We start from the raw sequence: 23,126 nt of genomic DNA on the forward strand, positions 1-23,126 counted from the left end.
GATGACGCCATCTCCACCACCCTCCACACAGCCCTCACCCACCTGGACAAGAAGGACTCCTACGTTAGAATGCTGTTCATAGACTTCAGTCCAGCATTCAACACAATCATCCCACAACAGCTCATCACCAAACTGGACCAGCTGGGATTGTTGTGGACTTCAGGAGGACACGTCCCCAGCATGCACCCCTAACCATCAACGGTGCTACGGTGGAGAGGGTGAGCAGCACCAAGTTCCTGGGTGTGCACATCACTGAGGACCTCTCCTGGACCACCAACACCACATCACTGGCCAAGAAGGCAAACCAGCGCCTCTACTTCCTCCGGAAACTGAGGAAAGCGAGAGCCCCGGCCCCCATCCTGCGCACCTTCTACAGGGGAACGATCGAGAGTGTGCTGACCAGCGGCATCACCGTGTGGTACGGCGCCTGCTCCGCCTCCTGTAGAAGGACCCTCCAGCGCACCGTGAAAGCAGCAGAGAGGATCATCGGTGCCTCTCTCCCCTCCATCCAAGACCTCTACACCTCTCGCCTCACCCGCAAAGCTCTCTGCATTGCGAGAGACCCCACCCACCCGTCACACAGTCTCTTCACCCTGCTGCCATCAGGGAGGAGGCTGCGGAGCCTGCAGGCCAGGACCAGCAGACTGAGGGACAGCTTTATCCACCAGGCTGTCAGGATGCTGAACTCTCTCCCTGCTCTGCCCCCCTTCCACACACACACCCTCCCTGGACTCTGACTCTCCACCTGCTGCCCCCCTCCCCCCAATCCACACACACACACACACACACACACGGACTCTGAATGCCCCCCCCCGCTGTGCACACACACACACACACACACACCCCGCCCCTGGAAAACAACAATCAGACCTTCAGACACTTTATCACTACCAGATAAATAAGCTCTCCTTATATATATATATATATATAAAAAAACAAAAAAAACCAAACCTATTCTCTCTTTTTGCACTACTGTTTTCATTCACGTTTACATTGCACTACTGTTACTTGCCTTGTCTATTTATGTCATTTATAATTTATGTCATTTATAATGTCAAATTGTACAGTTGTCTATTTACCTTTCTATTTCTCTATATATTTATACATGTTTATTCTTTTCTATATGTTATGTTAAGTCACTAGAGGTTGAGAGTAACGAAATTTCGATTCTCTGCTTGTCCTGTACATGCTGCAGAATTGACAATAAAGTTGACTTTGACTTTTGTTTGTGCCTCGGTTTTTTTTCCTCGAAGAAAATTAATAAAGCTGGTTAAATTGTGGACATTGTGTGTGGCGTTTTGTATGTTCCTTCCTCCAACCCCTTTTGAACAGTGCTGTTTAAAGTCCATGTAAAGCAGAAATAAATTTGTGTTATGAGTTTGTCACACCACAAAAACATGTGTCATTGACCACTGAGCTTGTATTAATTCTGCGTTATTGACAGTTAATTGTATAAATAAACAATTCAGCTCCAGCCCAGACGCTCAGCTTTGTACTGCAGTGAACAGGGTCCAAAGAAAAAGCTAAATAAACCACCTAAAACAAGGCTCACCTTAAAAATTTTACAACAGTTCAAGTGTACGTTGTAAAGGGAAAATTCACACTGCTTTACATCGCTGTCAGACCTGCCTTTCTTTTGGCACTACATTTTCTCAAGTGTAGAACCTCCGTATCCCTACGCATTTGTGCTAATGCGGAGGGATACGGAGAGTTAAGTTTCATTTTTATTGAAAGTAACCCTCTCGACCAGCAGCTGGGCCTCGCACTGTATTTCGCCGCTTGCAGATCAGCTGTTGCCCAGTTCGCTAATGCCTAGGGATATGGAGTTTCGATGGTATTGTATAAATGTATTTAGCAAGAATTTGGTAGTATATGTTTACAGTACTGTTTACAGTCAAACATTTTGATGCACTGTAGGCTTAATTTTTAAAAAATCAAAAATCTGAGAAACAAGTTTTGTGGAGGATGGTCTGAATATGCTCTCTAGCAAGTTTGGTGAGCAAAACTGTGGGAGGAGATTTTATAAGTTTTACAGGTTTTGAAAAAACTGAGCGATGAACTTAATAATTTGTAATGAGTTTACGTGGACTAAAGTTTCAGCAGTATTGGGGCTACAGTTTGGTGAAAATTTCAAAACAGTAGCATGTACTGTTGATTTTGTAGGTATTTTTAAAGTTTTTTGTCCTTGGAATTAAGTAAATCTGGCATAGGACCAGGCATAAATTTTGGTGCGTTTTCGCCCATGGGAAGTATGACTTCCTCGAAAGAAAGAAAGAAAGAAAGAAAGAAAGAAAGAAAGAAAGAATTATTAGGAATACAATAGCTTAGCTGCCCAGACCCTAATAATATGTGGTGTTTATATGATATAGTTCAAATTCAGCTATCACTAAAATGGAATGTTTGAGTATGTTTTTTCAATAGTTTGGGACTCTCACCCCTCTGCTTTGCAGTAGGAACAGAGGAGAACATTTCTGGTGCATGTGACTGTGTGTGACTCAATGCAACTCTCAAAACAATCAGAGAAATGTTTATATTTTCTGGAAATCAGATGATTAAATCGCATGTGTCTGTATATATACATATACATATATGTATATGTACATATGTGTGTGTGTGTGTGTGCGTGTGTGTGTGTGCCATCTGGGGTGTGCCATCTGTGGATTTGAACCCCAGATATTTGAATCCCCAGAAAAGGGTTCGATGAAAGATGACCTCTCAATCCCTTGCTTGCAATGTTTACTTTGCTTGAAAATACTAAATGTAGACAACAGCTGTTGCTGTATTTAGTATTTACTATATCCACAACCCCAACATAGTATCTTCTTTTACTACATCCACTACTACTGACCGACTGACAGGATACTATTAAGCCAGCCAAGTCCAAACTATTCCACAAAGGGCCGATGTGGCTGCAGGTTTTCTTTTCAACCAAGCAGCAGCACACCAGACCTGACTCATTTAATCAACTGGTCTCAGTCTTCATAAAGCTCATTGGTCAAACCGTGTGCTCTTGACTGGTTGGAACAAAAACCTGCAGCCACACGGCCCTTTGTGGAATAGTTTGGACATGCCTGTATTAAGCCAATGTAATATATAGTATTTTACACATAGGTCATCTCACTGTTATATTGGAGTCTCACGTGGAACTAGCCCTAAAACTCCAGTCTAAACCTATGTTTATCTGGGTGTTTGCTTCAAGTCAATACCAAAGGCGATGCATGCTCACAAACACAGAGCTGTCCTCCAGAGGTGCAGCAGACCGCACACCACTGCACTCTGTGTGCCGGCACAGTGCAGACAGAGGTTGTAAACATGGCGGCGGACGGGATGGTGCTCACCAACCACGACCATCAGACCCGAGTGGGGATTCTAACGGGTAAGTTCACTGTTTCATAAATAGCTCAAAATGCTTTTCAATAATGCATCTCAGTGGCGTTTTACCGTCAGTTGCCTATGAACGTCGGTGTCACGATACAAGCTGTCTTCCCTGCCGAGCTAGCTAACGTTAGCTAGTATGCTAAGCTAACCGGTGCCGTTGACTGTCATTGCTCCAATGTTAGCTGCCTGCCATTTCTCAGGTCGGACAGATGTTGAATATGCTTTACAATGGCATTATCTGCAGCCGTGTGTTGAAGTTTGTAACGAATATATTCACGTGTGAAAAGAGGTTGTCAAATGTAGTCTTTTACTAACGTTAGATAACTGCACGATAATACAACGAGACATTGCAATCAGCGTCAAGTCAGACAGTAGCAAGACAATTCCCAGTCAAGATTTTCAAAATTAGGAGTCTCCCCCTTTGCAGGCATGTGCTGAAATGACTTGGGGTTTTTTTGTTTTTTTTTTAAAAACAACAAAATGGCGCTTTTATTTTGAAATCAACCACCTCTTTCCTCCGATTCAACTGTGCTGTGTCTTCCCACCTTTACGCAAGGAAACGTGTGTCTCTATCTGTGTGTGTGTGTGTGTGTGTGTGTGTGTGTGTGTGTGTATATGTATATGTGTGTGTGTGTGTGTGTGTGTGTGTGTGTATGTATATATATATATATATATATATATATATATATATATATATATATATATATATATATATATATATATATATATATATATATATATATATATATATATATATTTCATGCATTATTCATGTCCCTGATTAGATCCGATATGTTGTCATCTAGTGAGGATGCTTTTATTTTACGTTATTGTTCATCTGACAACAATTTAATTTGGTTTTAATGTCTGTGGTTTTATTTATCACGGAAAAAATAGATTTATCAATAACGAGTTGTGCGTTTGGTTGCTATTAAAAGCAGTGAGATGGCAAGGCGCATCGTCAAAGCAAAATGAATTTCATTTTGCAGCTTCCCTAATTACCTCAGCTGATGCTGGCCTCTGAGTCGTGCAGAGGAGAACCGGGACCAACATAGAATCATGTCACAGCCAGCAGTCATTAGTAACCCTTCTGCCTCCTTGCTAAGGTAAAAAGAGACGTGAGAACAATGCTAAGATGATCTGAGCCGGCAGCTGCCTTGGAAGTCTGTCATGGCTCTGTTGAGCGAGCATCTCGGCTAACAGCAGCCAACATTGGTGCCCATCCAGCTGACAACCTAAACCTCCTGACAAATTCCTCACCTTTTCATTTGATGTGTGTGGGGGGCGGGGGGGGAAATGTGTGTTTCATCTTGTTTGTCACATACTGATGATGTATGGGTAAGACATTTTAACTAAAGTGATAAGTCAAGTTTAGGGTTATATGTAGGGTTTGAGCAATTTCACTTGAGTTGCATTTTGTAGGATATTGACATAATTTTAGCTTGAAACATTAAAAAAGCATATAGCAGAGATTTCTACTGCTAAGCATCCAGGGACAGGCTGTGCCTTCTTGTAATATTACATCTTCTGCAAGAGGCAATAGTGAGCCCTGTAGCCTCTAGTCTGCTGCAGGAGCGTATGAAGGAGTCAGGCTGGCCAGAGAGAATGGGTACCGCATAGAAGTTTAAAGCCTCAGTCAATTAGTTAGTGAACAAACAATGCAGACTCTCCAGAAAAATGACTTTGATCACCATGAATAACAACTTCCGGCGAGAAACCATGTCTGCAGCAAAAAAAGTCTTTAGACTGGTAAGTAACATCTTATGTTGCTGTTTACCGAAACATGTTTTTAGCCTAATGACATCACGCTACCAGTACACTAGGTGGTGCTGTACCCATTTCAACTAGTGGTAACAGACCCACCTCCGGCTGACCTCTTTACGTCCCCAGCTGCCCCGGCATTCAAGAAAGATGCCGTATGAAGAGAGAGGAGAAGCTACATCTTTGTACATTTCATATATGGTGTATAATTACACAAACTAGATGCACAATGGCACTCTTGCTTGCGGTTATTTCGGAGGAAAGCTGCAGTCCTTGTACTTCCGGCTCACGGTCCGAGAAAAAAATCTGAAGCCTCTGCAGAACGCAAAAATCTGATCTGATCTGATGGAGCATATACATCCAGGAATAATGCGACTATCAATCGAATAATCTAGGTGTTTTAATCCCACTATGAGAAATCCGATCCGGTCCGATTTTAGTCAGGCTAAGGTCTATATTAAAAATCCGATCATAGTCAGACTAACCCAGTAATTCGATTTTCTTGAGTGTCATGCAAATGCACTGTGTGACTGCAGGAAGCTTAGTTTAAGTGACATACTGCACAAATTATGCTGCTTCAATAAATACTAGTATACCAAATGTATATTAATACACAACCAAAAATAGTCCTTCCGCATATGCTTCTGAGAAACTTACTGGAAATATACAATGTCCAGCTGATTCAGGAAATGACTTACTTTTGAACATGTACACCTTCAGAGAGACAAATTAGCTTCACTTAACTCTAGTTTGTACTGTTTATACTACAGCTACATTTGAGTCACACCTGAACAGCTGTTTTTCTGAAAAGAAAAGAAAATATCACTGATGCTTGGTACCAATGAGGTTCTGAACCACTTTAATCACTTGGTGCAGAACTTGGAATTATAACTAAGACTCCTTTATTCATACATACATACATACATTGGAAGACTGTACCCACCAAGATCTTTTTACCTTATGTAGAAATTCCCTACAACCAGACGAAAAATGTTACAATTTGTGGTTACACCACATGGGCATTGTAAATGATTGAGTGCATTATCCAATTCTTCAAGCATTATTTCTGCATCACAATAACTAGTGTGGGTATCAATTAGAAAAATGTTAATAGTCAAGTTCAGAGTATGAGTTTCTATACAAATGGTTATAGAAAGAACATTTTTCTTCTCATTCCTCTATCCACTTAGCCTTTGATCAGATATACTTGGATTTGTGAAAAAGGATGGGACAAGCTGGTTATGCATTTCCATCATTTTGATTTTTTATTAAATCCTTTTCTTATTTTCCTGCCATAACGGTCTATTTTTTGCTGAGGATGTTGAATGTTTTCTAACTTTTATATTTCAAGAATTCCCATTTGTTTACACACAGTATCATTGAATTTCAGGATCTTTTAGAGATTCCTTCAGCGTGGCCCTGAAGTTCTGACTGTGACTCATCCCTCAATAGAAATGAATAACATTTTCCAAAACCCTTATTATTTTGACTAGTATTAACTGTCTTAAGTTCCAAAGGAATTCAAGTGTGGTCTGCTCAGTCTTGTGGTTAATGTTATTTGGCATGTGGAATTATGATCAATAAGAGTGACATTTTGGTTGTTGCAGAAGAATCAAGGATTGGGACATTAATGTTACACTATTTGTTTAGTTCCAGGTCAGCAATGCATTTCACAAAGCACAATTGTTCCCTCTTCCCTCTCACCGGCTGGCCTGCACTAATATTAAGCTAACATGGCTGGCTAACATAACAAACAGCTAAGCATGACCAACACCGCTGGCAGGTCATGACTCATGGACATATGGAGTCATTGTGTATTTCACAAACTAGTCACAAACTTATTGTAGAGGGAAACTCTGCTCTTTTCAGCCAATGTGCCCCCTAGCATTGGAGACACTAGCTCTATTCACACTGCCCTTTTAGTGCGGGAATCATGCACCGATTCTCCCCCTCATTGACCGTGTGAAAGTTACAGATGCGGAGAGGGAGGACAGATTGCTGCGGCTCTGATTCGCCTCCTCTCTGGTGACCTGAAAGAGGACAGACCACACAAGATGATTAGCACAAAAAACCCCATCAGAATTTTAAAATTGTTACAATCTATTCTAATCTATTCATTCTATCTATTCATATTATCTACATATGTGTAGATAGTAAAACAGAAAAGAGCAATGATTCATGGAAGCCAAGGGTATGACAATCAAGATCAATCAATATGTAAGGCAGCCGGAGCCAGGGGAGAAGTATTTACCTGGGGGGCCATGGTCCAGCAGAAACAAGCCTAAATGAAATGTGAGGAGGAGACGGAGGATACAGAGAAAGCTAGAGAGAGAGGGGAGTGAGAGAGTGACACAGCTTGCAGCTTGAGTTAACAGAAAACAAAAAAAAACAAAAGTTAGAGGAATACAGTGTTTATCAGAAATACCACAGTTAAGAGACTCACCGAGACGGATCCACTGAAGAAGGTACTAGAAGCAAGCAAGTTTGAGTTTAAATTTAAAGGCCTCAATAGAGCCAGATTATCTGATGTATTTAGGGAGCCTTGCTCTAGAGGAAGTGGGCACAATAGGAAAAAGCTCTGCGGCCAGCCGACTACCTTTTAAAGGTCCCATATTATACTGTTTTTCGTCAATATCACACAGCTGTCAGAGGTCCAACAACTCTGTATTCGATATGCATTGCCCCAAACCCATCACTGGTCCTGAATTTCAGCTGTCTAAAAGCCGCTCTACAGAGCTCTCCCAATCTGTTTCTGTGCCTGCACCTTTAAATGCTAATGAGCTCCATCTGTCAACGCCTACTTGGAGGGCCCTGCCTGCTCTGTCACTCTCAGGGAGGGGAAGCCCCTTGCATTAGCAGTAGCATGCGCTAATGTTTACGGTGGGTGTAACTATGGCTTGCGGAGATTTTTTCGTTCAACCATACCAGTTTGACCCAGAATCGGACCCGGAAGGAGAGGCTCCTGAAGAACCACAGACTCTGCAGCTGCAGCAGGACGTTTCAGGATGGTTAGTGTGCCTGAATAATGATAGTTTGTTCGTATGTGTTGTTATAGTTACTACCATGTAGCTAATGGCTAACAGCTAGCGAAAGCTGTGTTTGTCTTCAACTCAGTCTCCAAACTCTTGGACACTGTTCGCATCTTCTCTGTCTCCAGTCTGCACTAGGGCTGAACGATATGGACAAAATTTCATATCTCGATATTCATGTCAGATATCTTGATTTTCGATATGATACAATATGACTGCGGGTTTGGTGAAAACCAAGCATTTTTCAGAAAAATAAAGAGATTATTTTAAGCCATATACAAATGGTTGATAGAGAAATCATTACCAAGTTATCACAAATTCACTACAGAGACAAATCTATTTGAGGTAACAGCAGTAAAGGGAGGGAGAAGATCAAACGAACTATATGCATTTTTACAAGATGAACAATGGCATCCTAATCTGGAGAGAGAGTGAAAGTGAAGATCAAGACTCAGCAGCTTTAGGTTATCGGTAAAGTACCATTGGACTCTAGAAGGAAGTCAGAGAATTAATGGATCAACAGAGTAAACAGACCCCGGCGCTGCTGCAGAGGAGCTGTGGACTGCGATGACTCTGAGCAGCAGGAGAATTGCAATAAAATATATTTCTCATCTTTCCCCTGATGATCTGAATAAGTCGCTAGATTTGTCACTAGTCGCTTTTTAGAAATAAAGTCACTAAGAGGGTCTGAAAAGTCGCTAAATCTAGCGAGAAAGTTGCCAAGTTGGCAACACTGTGTGTGTGTGAGCATCTCCGTCTCCCTCACCGCCCTCATGTTTGTCATTGGTTGGCTTCAGCTGTTTATCCACAGCAAGCATGAAATGAGGTTTAGTTGGCTGGCCTTAGCGGCGCATTCAAGGTCAATCGTGAAAATGATGTTTGTTGTGACTGCCATAGCTGTACATGCAGGGCGAGCAGGGAAATCTATATCGTGGCTCGGGTGCAGTTGCTGGGTCCGGTATGGTTGGGACTGATCCTTTTACAAGGGTCAACGTCGAGGCAAAAACAGCTTTGTACTGACCCTCATTACTGAAGCAGTCTGATGTGAAGTGGTTAGCACACACACACAAGCTAACATGAACCGCAGCTGGCATGTTGTCTTAAAATATGAAACACAGCCACTGTCTCTTCTGTTGTTCTTTAGAGTGACGACAGAGTGAAACACTGCTGTCTCACCACTGGACACACTGAACTTCACCTTGGGGATGAACGCCCCCCTCTCGGATATCTCCTATCACTGCGCAGAGGAGGTCGGCCTATGATAATAACTCCTTTCGTTACGGAATGGCAGGAGCTGAATCTGAACAGCCTGTAGGAGCGCCATGTTACCAGTGGGTGGGCTGCAGAGATCATGCAGGAATCACTTGTTTTCCTCATTGTTGGAGCTGGCAGGCTCAGGGAGAACCAGCATATATATGTAGAGACCAGAGAAAATGTGTTTTTCATAATATGGGACCTTTAACTATGGGAACTCTACACAGTTGTAGTTGTAGGTCTCAAGCAGCACATTGAAGTCTCATCTGACATGTATTGGGAGCAATGTTGTTTTAGGCAGCCAGTTTAGATTTAGTCTTCTGGACTAAAATGCTTATTAGTTTTAGTCAAATTTTAGTCTTTTCTATATGTGATAGTTTTAATCCAGTTCTAGTCGACGAAAACCCAAACAGGTTTTAGTCTAACTTTAGTCAGTTTTAGTTAAAAAACTAAAGAAGGACTATAGTCTTTTAACAAATTAATTTGGGTCAATAAGAATTGGAGAGTGCTACTAGACATAAACCTTTTATCTCCATGTTTTAACAGTGGAATTAATGTTCATTACTCCCAAAAAGCCAAAAGCAAAAACATTCTTACTTTAGCAATTGTGGCTTTATTTCTGAAAATGTGCAATGAACATACACAACCCGAAATATGAGCAATAGATGAGGAGCGCATGCTCAACTTGACCTTGTCTGCCAGTGCAATTAAGATGCATATTATTTGTAAAAACAGACATCATACAACCCCAGTCTTTCTTTAACTTGTGCAAACATTATAAAACGAAATAATGTCTTTATTAAAGGAAGGAATCTCTGTCTGTCTGTCTGCCTGTCTCTGTGTGTGTGTTCCTCAAATATCTCTGCGGATCAGGATCAGACTGACCTGAGAGTGTCAACATGGCTGCTGCTTGGCTCAAGGGTGTGCAGCGTCAGATTTGTTTGGACTGCAATGATACTGTTAATAAATTATTTCATAAATGCTTTACAAATTCCACAAGCATTGTCCACCGGAGCTACCACAGTCATGTGCGCACCAGAGCCAATCGCTGCACACCGTAGCCACTTGAGCACCAGAGCCAATCACTGCAGAGCTCACTTCCACGACATACCTTAAGAAACAAGCGGATTTAGACCTGCAGCGATGCGAGCTGGACCGGGATTTTGCCGGCGGTTTGGTCCCGTTCTGTGCATCTAAACTGACTGTTGTGGATTTAGACTAAATGCGTCCAGACCAAGTCTGTTCCGGTCTGAAGAGATCCCGAGGACAACAAAGTGGAATTGGAATCTGTGGATGTTCGTGTGTAGCTAGCTGCTAGCCCAATCCCACGGCCCACCTCCTGAGTCAACGGACGCATCGGCAGGTCCAAAACTGGACTTAGGCTAGATAATGTCCGCCATGCTTTTTTGGGAAGATTGCCGTCACGTTTGCTTTGTGTCTGGTGCAGGAAGAAACGGTAAAAACGGGCTTTTGTGACAAAAGTATCCGCAAAAAGCAAGTTTGGTTGATAAGGAACTTGGGAAGTTGCGTGAGGGACGCCCGCAGTGATACAGACAGCGACAGGGATGGCAAGTTTTGAGAATTGAGAGATTTGTGACATATAGCATGTTTGGAGTGTATAGTTAGGGTGGTATATAGTGTGTAGTGTAGTGTGTTTAGTGTGTAGTGTCGGTTTTTTTTTTGTTGTGAATCAAAACAAGGAGGAGACTGCTGAATGTGGTATAGGCAGGAATTGGCTGAGGAGCCCTGAGCCAGCATTGCCTTAATTTAAATGTAAATAGTTACATATAACTTTGTAAATTTCAAAAACCAATGCGCAAATTTAGCTAACAACAATTTATATTTTCATTATAACAGTTGGTTCATTAAACTTATTTGTGGTTTTCACAGTCAAAAATCTAACTTTTTCCTACTCTGATTTTATGTTGTTTTTTGATTTTAGGTCCATAGTGTTAATATAGTATGTCAAAATGAAAAAAAAAACTGTACAGTCACACATGTGAGGTTGTGCTGAAAATAATGACACCAAACAAAGTATTCAAAAACAGCCAATTATATCCCTGATGTACCACCCTCAGACACAACCTCACTTGGATATCTATGAAAAAGCTACTTAACCTCCCACTTTTCTATGGAAATACATGCGTCCTGCGTGCACTAGTTAAATGAATAAAAATTCCTTAGGTACCGTAAGCTAGGTTGTAAATTATACATACTTGATAGTATTAAACAAACATGACACTTGAAGTTTTTGGAACAAAATAAACAAGACAACCCTGAATACTGTAAATACTGTTAACACTGTATTGGGTCTTTCAACAAATTCAACAAATTAAAAACAACAATGTTTAACAACATGAATTAGAGGGGGGCCTGTCTAACAACAAGAACAAACAGTATATCACATAACTGTATCTGTACTAGTGATAGTAGGGCTGGGACGACGCGTCAACGTAGTTGACGTAATCGACGATATAAATTTGTCGACATGAATAATTTGCGTCGATTTGTCGTCCCAAACAGGAGGTGGTAGCACCCGTGGAGGCTGAGAATAGCCCCTCTCACACAGAGACGCCGCATTTACGCGGTTCGTCAATTCTCCGCCATTGGTCATTCATACAGAGCGAAGGACCGCTGGAGTAAAGACGAACCACTGTGTAATTCACACAGAAAGCTGCGCTGCGACTCCAAAAGAGACGTGACAGCACACGTCATGATGATGACGTCTGTATGTTTCCTAGGTGTGTTCCCCCCCCGTAAATCTAAACCCACGGACTGTTTATAATGTGTAGTGATTGAGAACCCGGCCCCCTAAACATCCTGAAAAGTGAAACAGTTACGTTTTTTGCACTAAATTACATCGTTACATAATCGCCATCAGTAAACAGGTCTCTGCATGACTCTGTCACTTGGGGGGATGGAGGCTGTTTTCTGGGGGAAAGTTCACTGAAGTCTTCGTTGGGAGGGCTGACCATCACAGTGATTTATATCAACACAACCACTTGAGTGAGTTAAAGGTTTTTGCCGGTGACAGACGCTGTTTTTCGGGCAGAAATGTGACAAAGAGTCAGTTGGACAGGCAGGAGGACAGATGCTGCTCTGCCTACAACTGCAGTCTTATTTTCCTCATATAACTACGTTACTTTTGTTTGGTCATTAACATTAAATTAATCGTTAGATTAGGCGACTAATGGAAAAAATAATCGCTACATTAATCGTTAATAATAATAATAATAATAATAATAATAATAATAATAATAATAATAATAATAATGAATAATCATTTGGGACAGCTCTAAATAATAGTAGCAGCTTGCTGTTAGCAATATTAGCCTCGACCTTGATTCAGTTTAAGGAAAGTGCTTCTCTCTAAAATGGCTCTTGCTCTATTTTGACGGCCATGACTGAGGTCACCTGTAAAGCCCCCCACACACCACCCAGACGTCCAACTGCCTTATCCGACCACTCTCCGACCGCTCTGTTGCCTCTTGTCTGACCTGTTCGGCAGAAAATTTGCATTGAAACACACAACTTGTGTGTGCTGCGTACAGCCCAGTAGCGTGTACATTCTGTGCTTGCACAAGATGCAATAACAACTAGTCTCGTGCCAGTACTGCAAAACATGAAAACAAGAAATTACGGAACGGAGTGCATAGAAAAACAAAGCGCACACTGTATTCCACCCCTCCCACACACTGCACTGATTCGCTAGCACACCGCCAATCAGGACAGCCATTCAGCTGGCACACAACCAATCAGAGAATCCAATGGCTCAGACTTCCGACAGCCCTCCACCTCAGACTTCTCATGCTCAATCATCCGCGTAGCTCTGAAAGCTTCCAACGGAGCTGAACACACCAAACATATTTGTTCCCGACCTCGTCTGAGTTTCTCCAAACGCTTCAGACGTCCAACGGTTGGGCTGGTGTGTTTTTAGCTTGGATAAACAGAATCTCCCTGCGCAGCCCAGAATTCAAGGGCAATCTCTTTCTTTGTAGGCTGTGACACCTGCTCCTTTAATTTCTTCATTTTGTCCTTGACACATTGCTTTGAGCAGCTAGACCTGGATGGCTGGCTTGCTTTGGACAAGAATTTGAATCTGGGCCGCTTTCGCTGTGGTCCTTCCTTGGATTCTCTTTCTCCCTCTTCTGGCTCCTCTGGCTCCTCATCGTCAGCCTCCTCCTCCTGTACAACTGGTGGCACCAAGTGAGCAATGTAATCCTCAGCTTTTCCCAGAAGCGCCTTAAATTGCTTGTCATCATTTTCGAGGAGCGCTTCGGGTGAAACTGTCAGGTCAAGGAAACATGCAGCAGCAGTGAGGGGTGAAAACTCAGTGTGATCAAGAAAGCAGCTGAACCACTTGTCAATGTTTGCCTTCATCTTCCTTGCCAGGAAAGCTAGGTCCTTGAAGCTACAACCGTGGGCATGGAGGAAATCAGACAGATGACCCTGCAGGTCCAGAAGGGCAGGCACAACAATGGATAAAGACTATGTGTCACTCTGGAGCATCTGGGTATGCTCTGAGAAGGGGAGGAGTAAATCTCTTAGAGCAGTCAGCCTCTGCCACTCACTTGGCAGTAGATAGTCCCAGCTCATCCCATCCGCAACTTGAACTACTGAGTCCTTGATTTGAAGAAGCCATGATATCATCAGATATGTGCTGGACCATCTAGTAGAGCAGTCTTTGACCAGAGTTAGTTTACACAGCTGCTGCAGTTGCTCAGTTGCCACCAGTGACTTGTGGAAGAGCTTGACAAGTGCTTTAACTTTGCCCAGCAGTCGGCTGACACTTGCATCTCTCTGGATCATGTTCACCACGAGTTGCAGTGTGTATACAACACGGGGTTCTATCTATAGGTCCAAACCTAGATGGATAAGACAAAAGAGAAAAGAAGCCTTTTTAATCTTATATAGGAAATTCAGTAAAATTGCCATAAACAACACCATGCAATACAATAAACAGTAGCTATAAGTGACTATAACGTAGCTTAACTCAATGTGACTTACATAATGAAATTGTTACTTAACAGCAAACTGAAATAATTAGGGCCCGAGCAGGGAACCTGCAAGGACCCTATTGTTTTTGAAAGGATTCTTTGTTAGGGCCCGAGCAGGGAACCTGCAAGGACCCTATTGTTTTTGAAAGGATTCTATATTAGGGCCCGAGCAGGGAACCTGCAAGGACCCTATTGTTTTTGAAAGGATTCTTTATTTTTTTTTCTTCAGATGAAATGATTGCATTTTTCACTGCCTGGACATACCCCAAAAGTCACCAAACTTGGAATATAAGTCACACCTGGCGAAAAATTTTATAATCTATTGCTGTCCTGAATTTCCACCACTAGATGGCGCTGTTATTAAGGAAAGTGCGTTTTGGCTAATAACTCCCATATACTTTGTCGCATATTCAAAAACCTTATCCATGCGTTCAGTGAATTGGGCTGAGTCTTGTGGTATAGGCCACGCCCATTTCCGCCTATTGTTTTTTTTCGCTGTGTCGCAAAATGTCAAAAACCTACTTTTTCGAACTCGTCCCAGGCAATTTAACCGATTGGCACGAAACTTGGCACACAGCATCTGTGGACCCTCCCGACAAAAAGTTTGATAGGCCAAACAATACTCAAGTTAATAAATAACAATTTCCTGCGGATTTCCTTCCAAACAGGAAGTTTTAGATATCTCTACAACGGTGAGTTTAAATGACATGAAACTTCAGATAATACTTCGACATGACATACTGAGGATGTGTCCAAAAGTTTAGGCCGATGACCACAAGGTGGCGCTCTTTAAATTCAAATAGTTTATATCTCCACATCGGTTGGGCAGATTGACACCAAACTTGGTAAAATCATTGCCACTGCCCTCTTGAGGGTATCTGACAAAGGACTTATCAATCGGCCACTAGGTGGTGCTCTGGTGCCAGTTTAATTTTATATTTGGCCCTGTGCCCACACCTTAACACTTATGGAAATGAAATTCATAGGCGTGGTATAGACTAGCCCCTGCAACTTACACACCAAAAATGACCAGCAGGTGGCGCTATTTTCCACGTGAAAGCGTTTTCGGCCCATATCTCACACATAATGTGTCACACATTGTTAAACCATTCATTTGAATTATGTGGTGTAGGCCACGCCCACTTTCGAGTTAACTTTCTGTTCGCAAAATCGCGACAAATGCAAAACCTACTTTTTCGACCTCCTCCTAGCCAATTTGCATTAAACTTTGTGTGAAGCATCTGTGGAACCTCCTGACAAAAAGTTATCAAAAGAATTTTGATAGTCCATAAAACGGCCGAAATTTAAAACAAAAAATTCCTGCATATTGTGTCGAAAGCAGACAATCTTGCACATCTTAACAAAATACTGTCTGATTACCACGTAAATGTTCATAATTGTGTTCCATGGACTGATGAAGCTTTGTGTAAAATTTGGTGCAAATTGGCCAATAGGTGGCGATCTGGTCGCAGTGTAATTAGTTTGAATGGAAAGTAAATGGGAAAATATTAAAATCCTCCTCAAAACTCATCGCCTTTCAACCTCTTATTGTGCTTCATGCTTTGAGCTACAGATGCCATTCCACCTTTTTAAAGAGTCAGAAGACCTTGAACTGTTGGGCATGTATTCAGTTTTTAAAAATCTTTTACGGTTTCCAAATCATCACAGTTTTAGTTTTAAGGATTTTTAGGCCTTCTTCTGATTTTGTAATGCGAGTGTATTGCGTGAGCTAGAGGGCGAGACATCATCGCTAGAGTGTAGAGCAGCTGGAAGAACTGGAGAAAAAATTCTCTTCAGCTACTGGACGATGATACTTTCAGCTTCCTGAAACTATTTCATTGCATTATGCCTCATGTGGACATTTTCGTCAGCCAGCTCCAGAAACGGACCATCAACTCAGTCTTTGTCTGGGGAATCATGCAGCAGTACACGCACTTTTTCTGACTTCAGCGTACATTACTTAATACCAGCGGGAGCAGGCCACCAAATTGTAGAGAAACAGCTTCTTCAAGGCGTTGCATGCGGAAGCCCTGACGGCAGCATGCCCCGAGGTGCGTGAACTGCGAGGGCCCGTCCAACGCTGCTCGAAGCTTTAATTATTATTATTCTCTCAACTAAGTGCATTTTTGGAAGCCTGAACATACCCCAAAACCCACTAAATTTGGAATACATGTCACACCCAGTGAAAAATTTCATAATTTATTGTCCCTGGGCGTGGTCGTGCCCTGCAGGCTCTGTAGCACCCCCTATTTTTCAGCCCCGCCTCCCACAAGTACCTAGAGGAACAAAATTCAGTACGCAGATTCCTCATGAACAGATGCACAAAAAACCCTTCTGACCCATACCATCACTCCGACAGGAAGTCTGCCATTTTGATGTGTGGTGCCATTTTTGGCAAATTCATGCCTACTTTGAAAATTATCTCCTCCTACAGTGTTAACACCACAGTCTATAATTCACTCACTATCATCTTTATGACTTGAAGATCAAACTATACTTTGGAGTGTTAGAATTTGTCATACCTGGTGGGCGTGACGGTGGAAGCCATTTTCTTCCTTCGCTGCAATTCATCAAGTCCTTATAAGTTCCACATAGAATGCCCCATCACCACCAAGTTACTCATACACATAGACAGTGTCATCCTGAATATCTACATATCAATACAAAGTCGGCCATTTTGAATTTGGCCACCATTTTGACATAATTCCGTACCTCATAATTTCATGCCCTCCTCCTACAGATTCAACACCACAGACTTCACAGTCAGCCAGTATCATCATCTGACCTTGTATTTGAAACGTTATGAAAAGTTTTTACCTGCGTCATACCTGCTGGCCGTGGTGGTACCGCCCATTTAAATCCTTTGCCATAAAGCATCAAGTCCCTCTAACTTTGACATACAATTTCCCATCCACACCAAATTACTCAGAAATGTAGAGGGCGTCGCTGTGAATATATCTGTGCATCAATACTGTGTCATATCCATGGCCCCACCCACTGGACACAGGAAGTCAGTGTCATGCCTCTTTCAAAAATGATCTCCTAGAGATTTAACACCACAGTCTTCACATTCACTCAATATCATTCTCATGCCTTGAAGATCAAAAGTTGTTGAAAGCTTTTTGCTACATCATACCTGGTGCGTGTGACAGTGAAAACCATTTTCTCATTCACCGTTAACCATCAAGTCCGTCTAACTTCACCATACAATTTCCCATCTCCGCCAAATTTCTCAGGAATGTAAATGGTGTCGCCCTGAATAGGTCTACACATCAATGCTAAGTCGGCCATTTTGTTTTTGGCAGCCGTTTTGAAATATTTGTGTACCTCAGTTTCACAACCTCCTCCTACAAATTCAACACCACAGACTTCAAAGTCAGTCAGTATTATCGTCTGACCTTGCAGGTGAAACGGTATGAAAAGATTTCTCCTACGTCATACCTGCTGGCCATGCTGGTGATGCTCATTTAAATCCTTCGCCGTAAAGCATCAAGTCCTTCTAACTTCGACATACAATTTTCCATCTACACCAAATTATCAGGAATTTAGAGGGCGTCGCCCTGAATATATCTGTGCATCAATACTGTGTCATATCCATAGCGCCACCCCCTGGACACAGAAAGTCAGTGTCATGCCTCGTTCAAAGATTATTTCCTCCTAGAGATTTAACCCCACAGTCTTCACATTCACTCAATATCATCCTCATGCTTTGAAGATCAAAAGTTGTTGAAAGCTTTTGGCTATGTCATACCTAGTGGGCGTGACCATTTTCTCATTTGCTGTGAACCATCAAGTCCTTATACCTTCAACACACAATTTCCCATCTCCACCAAATTTCTCAGGAATGTAGACGGAGTCGTCCTGAATATATCTATGCATCAAACCTGTGTCATATCCGTAGCGCCACCCACTGGACACAGGAAGCCAGACAAACATCATCCGATTGACATGACGTTTACAGCGTGTTTTCACCCCATCATGACACGCAAGCTGCAGGTGAGTGTGCATTCCAGCGGCACCACAGCCTGACACGCGCGGCCTGCGAGGGCCCGTTCATCGCTGCTTGCAGCTTTAATTATTATTAGGGCCCAAGCAGGGAACCTGCGAGGTCCATATTGTTTTTCTAAGGATTTTTTTTTCTTTGTCTCAAATGATCGCATTTTTCACTGCCTGAACATACCCCAAAACTCACCAAACTTGGAATAAAGTCACACCTGGCGAAGATTTTTATCATCTATTGTCGTTCTGAATTTCCACCACTAGGTGGTCCTGTTATAAAAAGTGCGTTTTGGCTCATAACTCCCACATACTTTGTCGCACATTCAAGAGCCTTTGCGAAATGTTGAAAACCTACTTTTTCTAACCCCTCCCAGACGATTTTACCGATTTGCACGAAACTTGATCCACCACTAGGTGGTGCTCTGGTGACCGTCTAATTTAATATTTGGCACTGTGCCCATACCATAACACTTATGGAAATGAAATTAATAGAGGTGTTATAGAATGCCCCCTGTGACTTACATACCAAAAATGGCCAGCAGGTGGCGCTATTTTCAATGTAAAAGCATTTTTAGCCCATAACTCCAGCACAATGTTGCACAATGTTAACAACTGAATATCTACGTGTTCCCTCAAGTCAGCTGAATACTTTTTCGAGCTCTTCCTAGACAATTCTACCAATTTGCACCAAACTTTGCCTGCAGCATCTGGGGACCCTCCTGACAAAAAGATATCAAAAGAATTTTGATAGTCCATAAAACGCTCAAAATATTAAACAAATTCCTGTACATTGTGTTGAAAACAGACAATGTTGCATATCTTTATAAAATACTGTCCAATTGTCATGTAAATGTTCATATTGTGTTCCATGGACTGATGAGTCTTTGTGTAAAATTTGGTGCAAATCGGCCAACAGGTGGCGCTCTGGTCGCAGTCTAATTAGTGTGAATGGAAAGTAAGTGGGAAAATCTTCAAATCCTCTTCAAAACTCATCGACTTTTACCTTGAACTGTTGGGAATGTATTCAGTTTTTTAAAATCTTTTAAGGTTTTCAAATCATCACAGTTTTAGTTTGAAGGATTTTTAGGCTGTCCTCTGATTTTATAATGGGTGTGTATTGTGTGAGCTAGAGGGGGTGATAACATCACTAGAGTGTAGAGCAGCTGTAAGAACTGGAGAAAAAATTATCTTCAGCTTGATTTGGATTCCACATCTTTTACTTCACATAGACACTGCATACATAGAAATATAAGGCATCTTGTTGGCTCTCAGCTGATGGTCCTATTTAAGATGTAGGACTTACACCCCCATAAGCCACAATGTTAATTTTGAGCCTAGGTTTCTGGAGGAGAGCAGACAGTACTTGTTTTGTCTCTCGCTCTGCCATTGTCATTTTTCACTTTCCAGAAATAAAAAATGACACCACAGATTTCAGCAATGTCTCCTGTTACTCAATATATAAATATTTTGGTGATAACAATTTTTTTTTTTTTAAACTGGTCACCTTTTTAAGCTCTTTCAGCCCTCTTACTTTTCAGCTTTCATCATGCAGCACATCCCAGTTAATCGGTTCTTCTGTGACCTGGCCGGATTCTCTGGATTTTTTTCAAGATCTCCCAAGAGAACCAGTGTGCTTGATAGAGTGGTGGCACACAGACTCCTAAGAGAAAGCACAGTAAGATGGAACTTCCACATCCGTGCCGTGAATACTGTGTTTGAGCACAAAGGTGACATCATCCAGTGTATTGAAACCATCGGTAGTTTGAGCCTACTGGAGGATGATACTTTCAGCTTCTTCTTGAAACTATTTCTTGCATCATGCCTCATGTGGACATTCTCCTCAGCCAGCTCCAGAAGCGTGCCTTCAACTCAGCCTTTGTCCAGGGAATCATGCAGCAGTTCACACAGTTTTTCTGACTTCAGCGTACATTATTTGATACTGGCAACTGCAGGCCACCGAATTATAAAGGAATGACTTCCACAGTGGAAGGTGTTGCGAGAACAAGCCCTGACGCGCGTGGACTGCGAGGGCCCATTCATCGCTGCTTGCAGCTTTAATCTGATCTTCTAATCCTTTTCATTTGGTCTTATTTTCTTTCCGCCTAGAAGCCTCCGACAAGATGATACAGCCTCTTATGTAAGCTTTGAATGCTTCCCAGAGGATGGAGGGAGAGGTATCAGGGTTGTCATTCATTTCAAAGTATAACGAAATCTGGTATTTTATGTATCAACGAAAAAAAATTTCAGTGAGAAAGTGCAAATTCAATTTCCAAGAGGCGTGCGTCTTATCTACATGATCTGAACACAGCGAAAAGGTGAGTGGGCTGTGATCTGAAATCACAGTGCTGTGATATTTAGCATTCAGTATGGACGGTATGAGTCTAGCATCCACCAGGAAGTAGTCTGCCCTACTGTAGGAGTTGTGTACAGGTGAATACAATGAATAGTCCCTACCTGAAGGGTTCATCGCTCTCCATATATCCAGTACATTAATTGTTATTAATGAACGTATTTAAAAATTCACGAGAGGCATTTCTTGGGAGTCTCTTCGTGGACGATCTATCAAGATAAGTGTCAAGGACAGTATTAAAGTCACCCCCTATTATCAAGTGTGTTTGTGAGATGTCTGGTATCAGTGAAAGAACCTTCTGAAAGAATATGGGGTTATCTATGCTGGGAGCATATATTTACTAGAGTGAGGGAGATGGATTTCATCAATTACTATATTGTAGTGGCCCTCTTTGTCAGTGATTGTTTTTTTCTGTAAAAAAGGGCACACCTTTTCTCAGCTGAATGGCCACACCTCTTGCTTTTGATGAGAAGTTTGAGAGGTAAACTTCCCCTAGCCAATTTGCTTTTAACCTGCCATGCGAGCCACTCTTCAAGTGAGTTTCCTGTAAAAACATAATGTCTGAGGTCAGTGACTTAAGGTGGGTCAGAACTTTACCTCTTGACTGCGTTGTTAATCCTGCGTACATTCCAACTGGAAAATGTGAGACCCTTCATTCCTCTGCTGTAATTGTTTCACCTATCATACATCAGGAATCTGTGATCGGTACAGTATCTGTATTGACAATATCTGTCAATGTGTAGGATTTGAGTGAATGGTCTTCCTATTCCTCCCCTCCCCTCTACCCCAGTCCGCCCCACAGCCGTTATCAAGGTCAGCCCAGTCCCCATAGTAACAAATGAAAACAAAACTACTCTAGCCAATTCAAAGTTAATGTGGCGCAAGCCTTCTTAAGGAAGTAAGTACAAATATACCAGTGACTGAAATTACTTCCCCACACCTTCTGGTGGCCTGATGCTAACTCCTATCTTTGATCTCATAGCTTGATAACTTACACAAAATTTTGAGTAGTTTAATGAAAGAAGAAAATATGATTAGAGTGTCACAGTAATATAGGATCCATGGACATACACACATATACAGAACTACACGTACACACACGCACAAACACATACACAAATATAAACATACACAGGCCCACAAACCTAAACATATATGTATACCCGTATATCCAATGTACATATCTAAGAGGGAAAACTGTGATCCGATTTTCTCCCAGGGTGGGGATTTGCATTGTCTATATCAAAAGAAGAAAAAATTGTTTAAATATATGTGACCAAAAACTTAAGTGAGCTGCAACTCCAAACTGAGAACTGACATTGTAAACATCTGTAACAATAACCATTATGAATTAAAGGAGGCAATAACACATTGGATAACTTTCAATAACAGTGAGCCATTTCCACACTTTAGAGAACTTGAACAGTTGTTAAGGCTCTAAATAAGATATCAGTAAAAATCAGTAACAGTGCAAACCTTGAGCTGTATGAGGCAGGACATAACATTTTCCAATTATTCTTCTAATGAGAGTGGGGGATTTACAGTCAGATGATGAGGCACCAGCTGTGTATGTGTATGAGTGTGTAACTCATGTGAATAGGTGACAGCTAGTGTTGTGCTAGCGCTAGCCATAAGAGCTAACTAGTAAGCTCGAGTACATAACCACTTCTCTGAATATCTTGATCTTCCGCATCAGCAGTCATTACATTAGTTTAAGTGTCCTCCTGTTTTGTTTCAGTCGAGATTGATGCCGAGAGGCGTTCGGCATATTCCTCTGCTTTTTTGGCAGATATGAACGAGATCTGCGTGCTGTTGTGGGTTATCAGGAGTCTGGCAGGATAGAAAAGGCCATACCTGACCCCGGGTCTGCCCCGTAGCAGCTCCCTGGTGTGGTTGAATAATGCCCTCTTTTTAGCCATGGCAGACGGGCAGTTTGGATCCTTTTATCACCGTGGTAGAGCTGTTTCGCTGCCTTGCGTAGGATGTCCTTAAGCGTGTACAAGTAGTGTAGCCTCAGTACAAAGGTTCTAGGTGGCTCACGAGGTTTGGGTTGCCTTCGGAGGGTCCGGAGCGCTCTATCAATGAGAGGTTTCTCATCCAGGGGCAGCACATCTTGCAGCAACCTGACGATCAAGTCTCTCGGCCTGGGTCCCTCAGTCCAGTCTCAGACTTCGATGACTCAGATGTTGTGCCTCCTCGAGCGTGTGAGGTTGCGGTTTTCTCCAGGGCTGTAATGGAAGTCTGCAGTTCTTCTTTAGTTGTAGCCAGTTCGCCTCTCAGCACGGTATACACTGTTTGTATACGGGCATCGTTAGTGGCACATATTATCTTTAATCTGGGTGGTTTCATTTCACAATG

General features: G+C 42.1%; 1 protein-coding gene across 3 annotated transcripts in view; it reads left to right on the plus strand.

Moving 5' to 3' along the window:
* The first annotated feature begins 2,942 nt into the window (after nucleotides 1–2,942).
* gphna (gephyrin a) overlaps nucleotides 2,943–23,126 on the plus strand; it is a 79,423-nt gene continuing 59,239 nt past the window's right edge. The window contains exons 1-2 of one of the 3 annotated variants that reach the window (XM_037125507.1): nucleotides 2,943–3,086; nucleotides 3,200–3,376. In XM_037125507.1, the coding sequence (XP_036981402.1) occupies nucleotides 3,068–3,086; nucleotides 3,200–3,376 (196 nt within the window). In that variant the 5' untranslated portion in view covers nucleotides 2,943–3,067. Of the gene's footprint in view, nucleotides 3,377–23,126 lie in introns of all 3 variants that reach the window. The other 2 variants (XM_037125506.1, XM_037125508.1) reach the window with 2 other exon arrangements.

The sequence above is a fragment of the Acanthopagrus latus genome, chromosome 16 (assembly GCF_904848185.1).
Source record: "Acanthopagrus latus isolate v.2019 chromosome 16, fAcaLat1.1, whole genome shotgun sequence".
NCBI classification, from domain to species: domain Eukaryota; kingdom Metazoa; phylum Chordata; class Actinopteri; order Spariformes; family Sparidae; genus Acanthopagrus; species Acanthopagrus latus.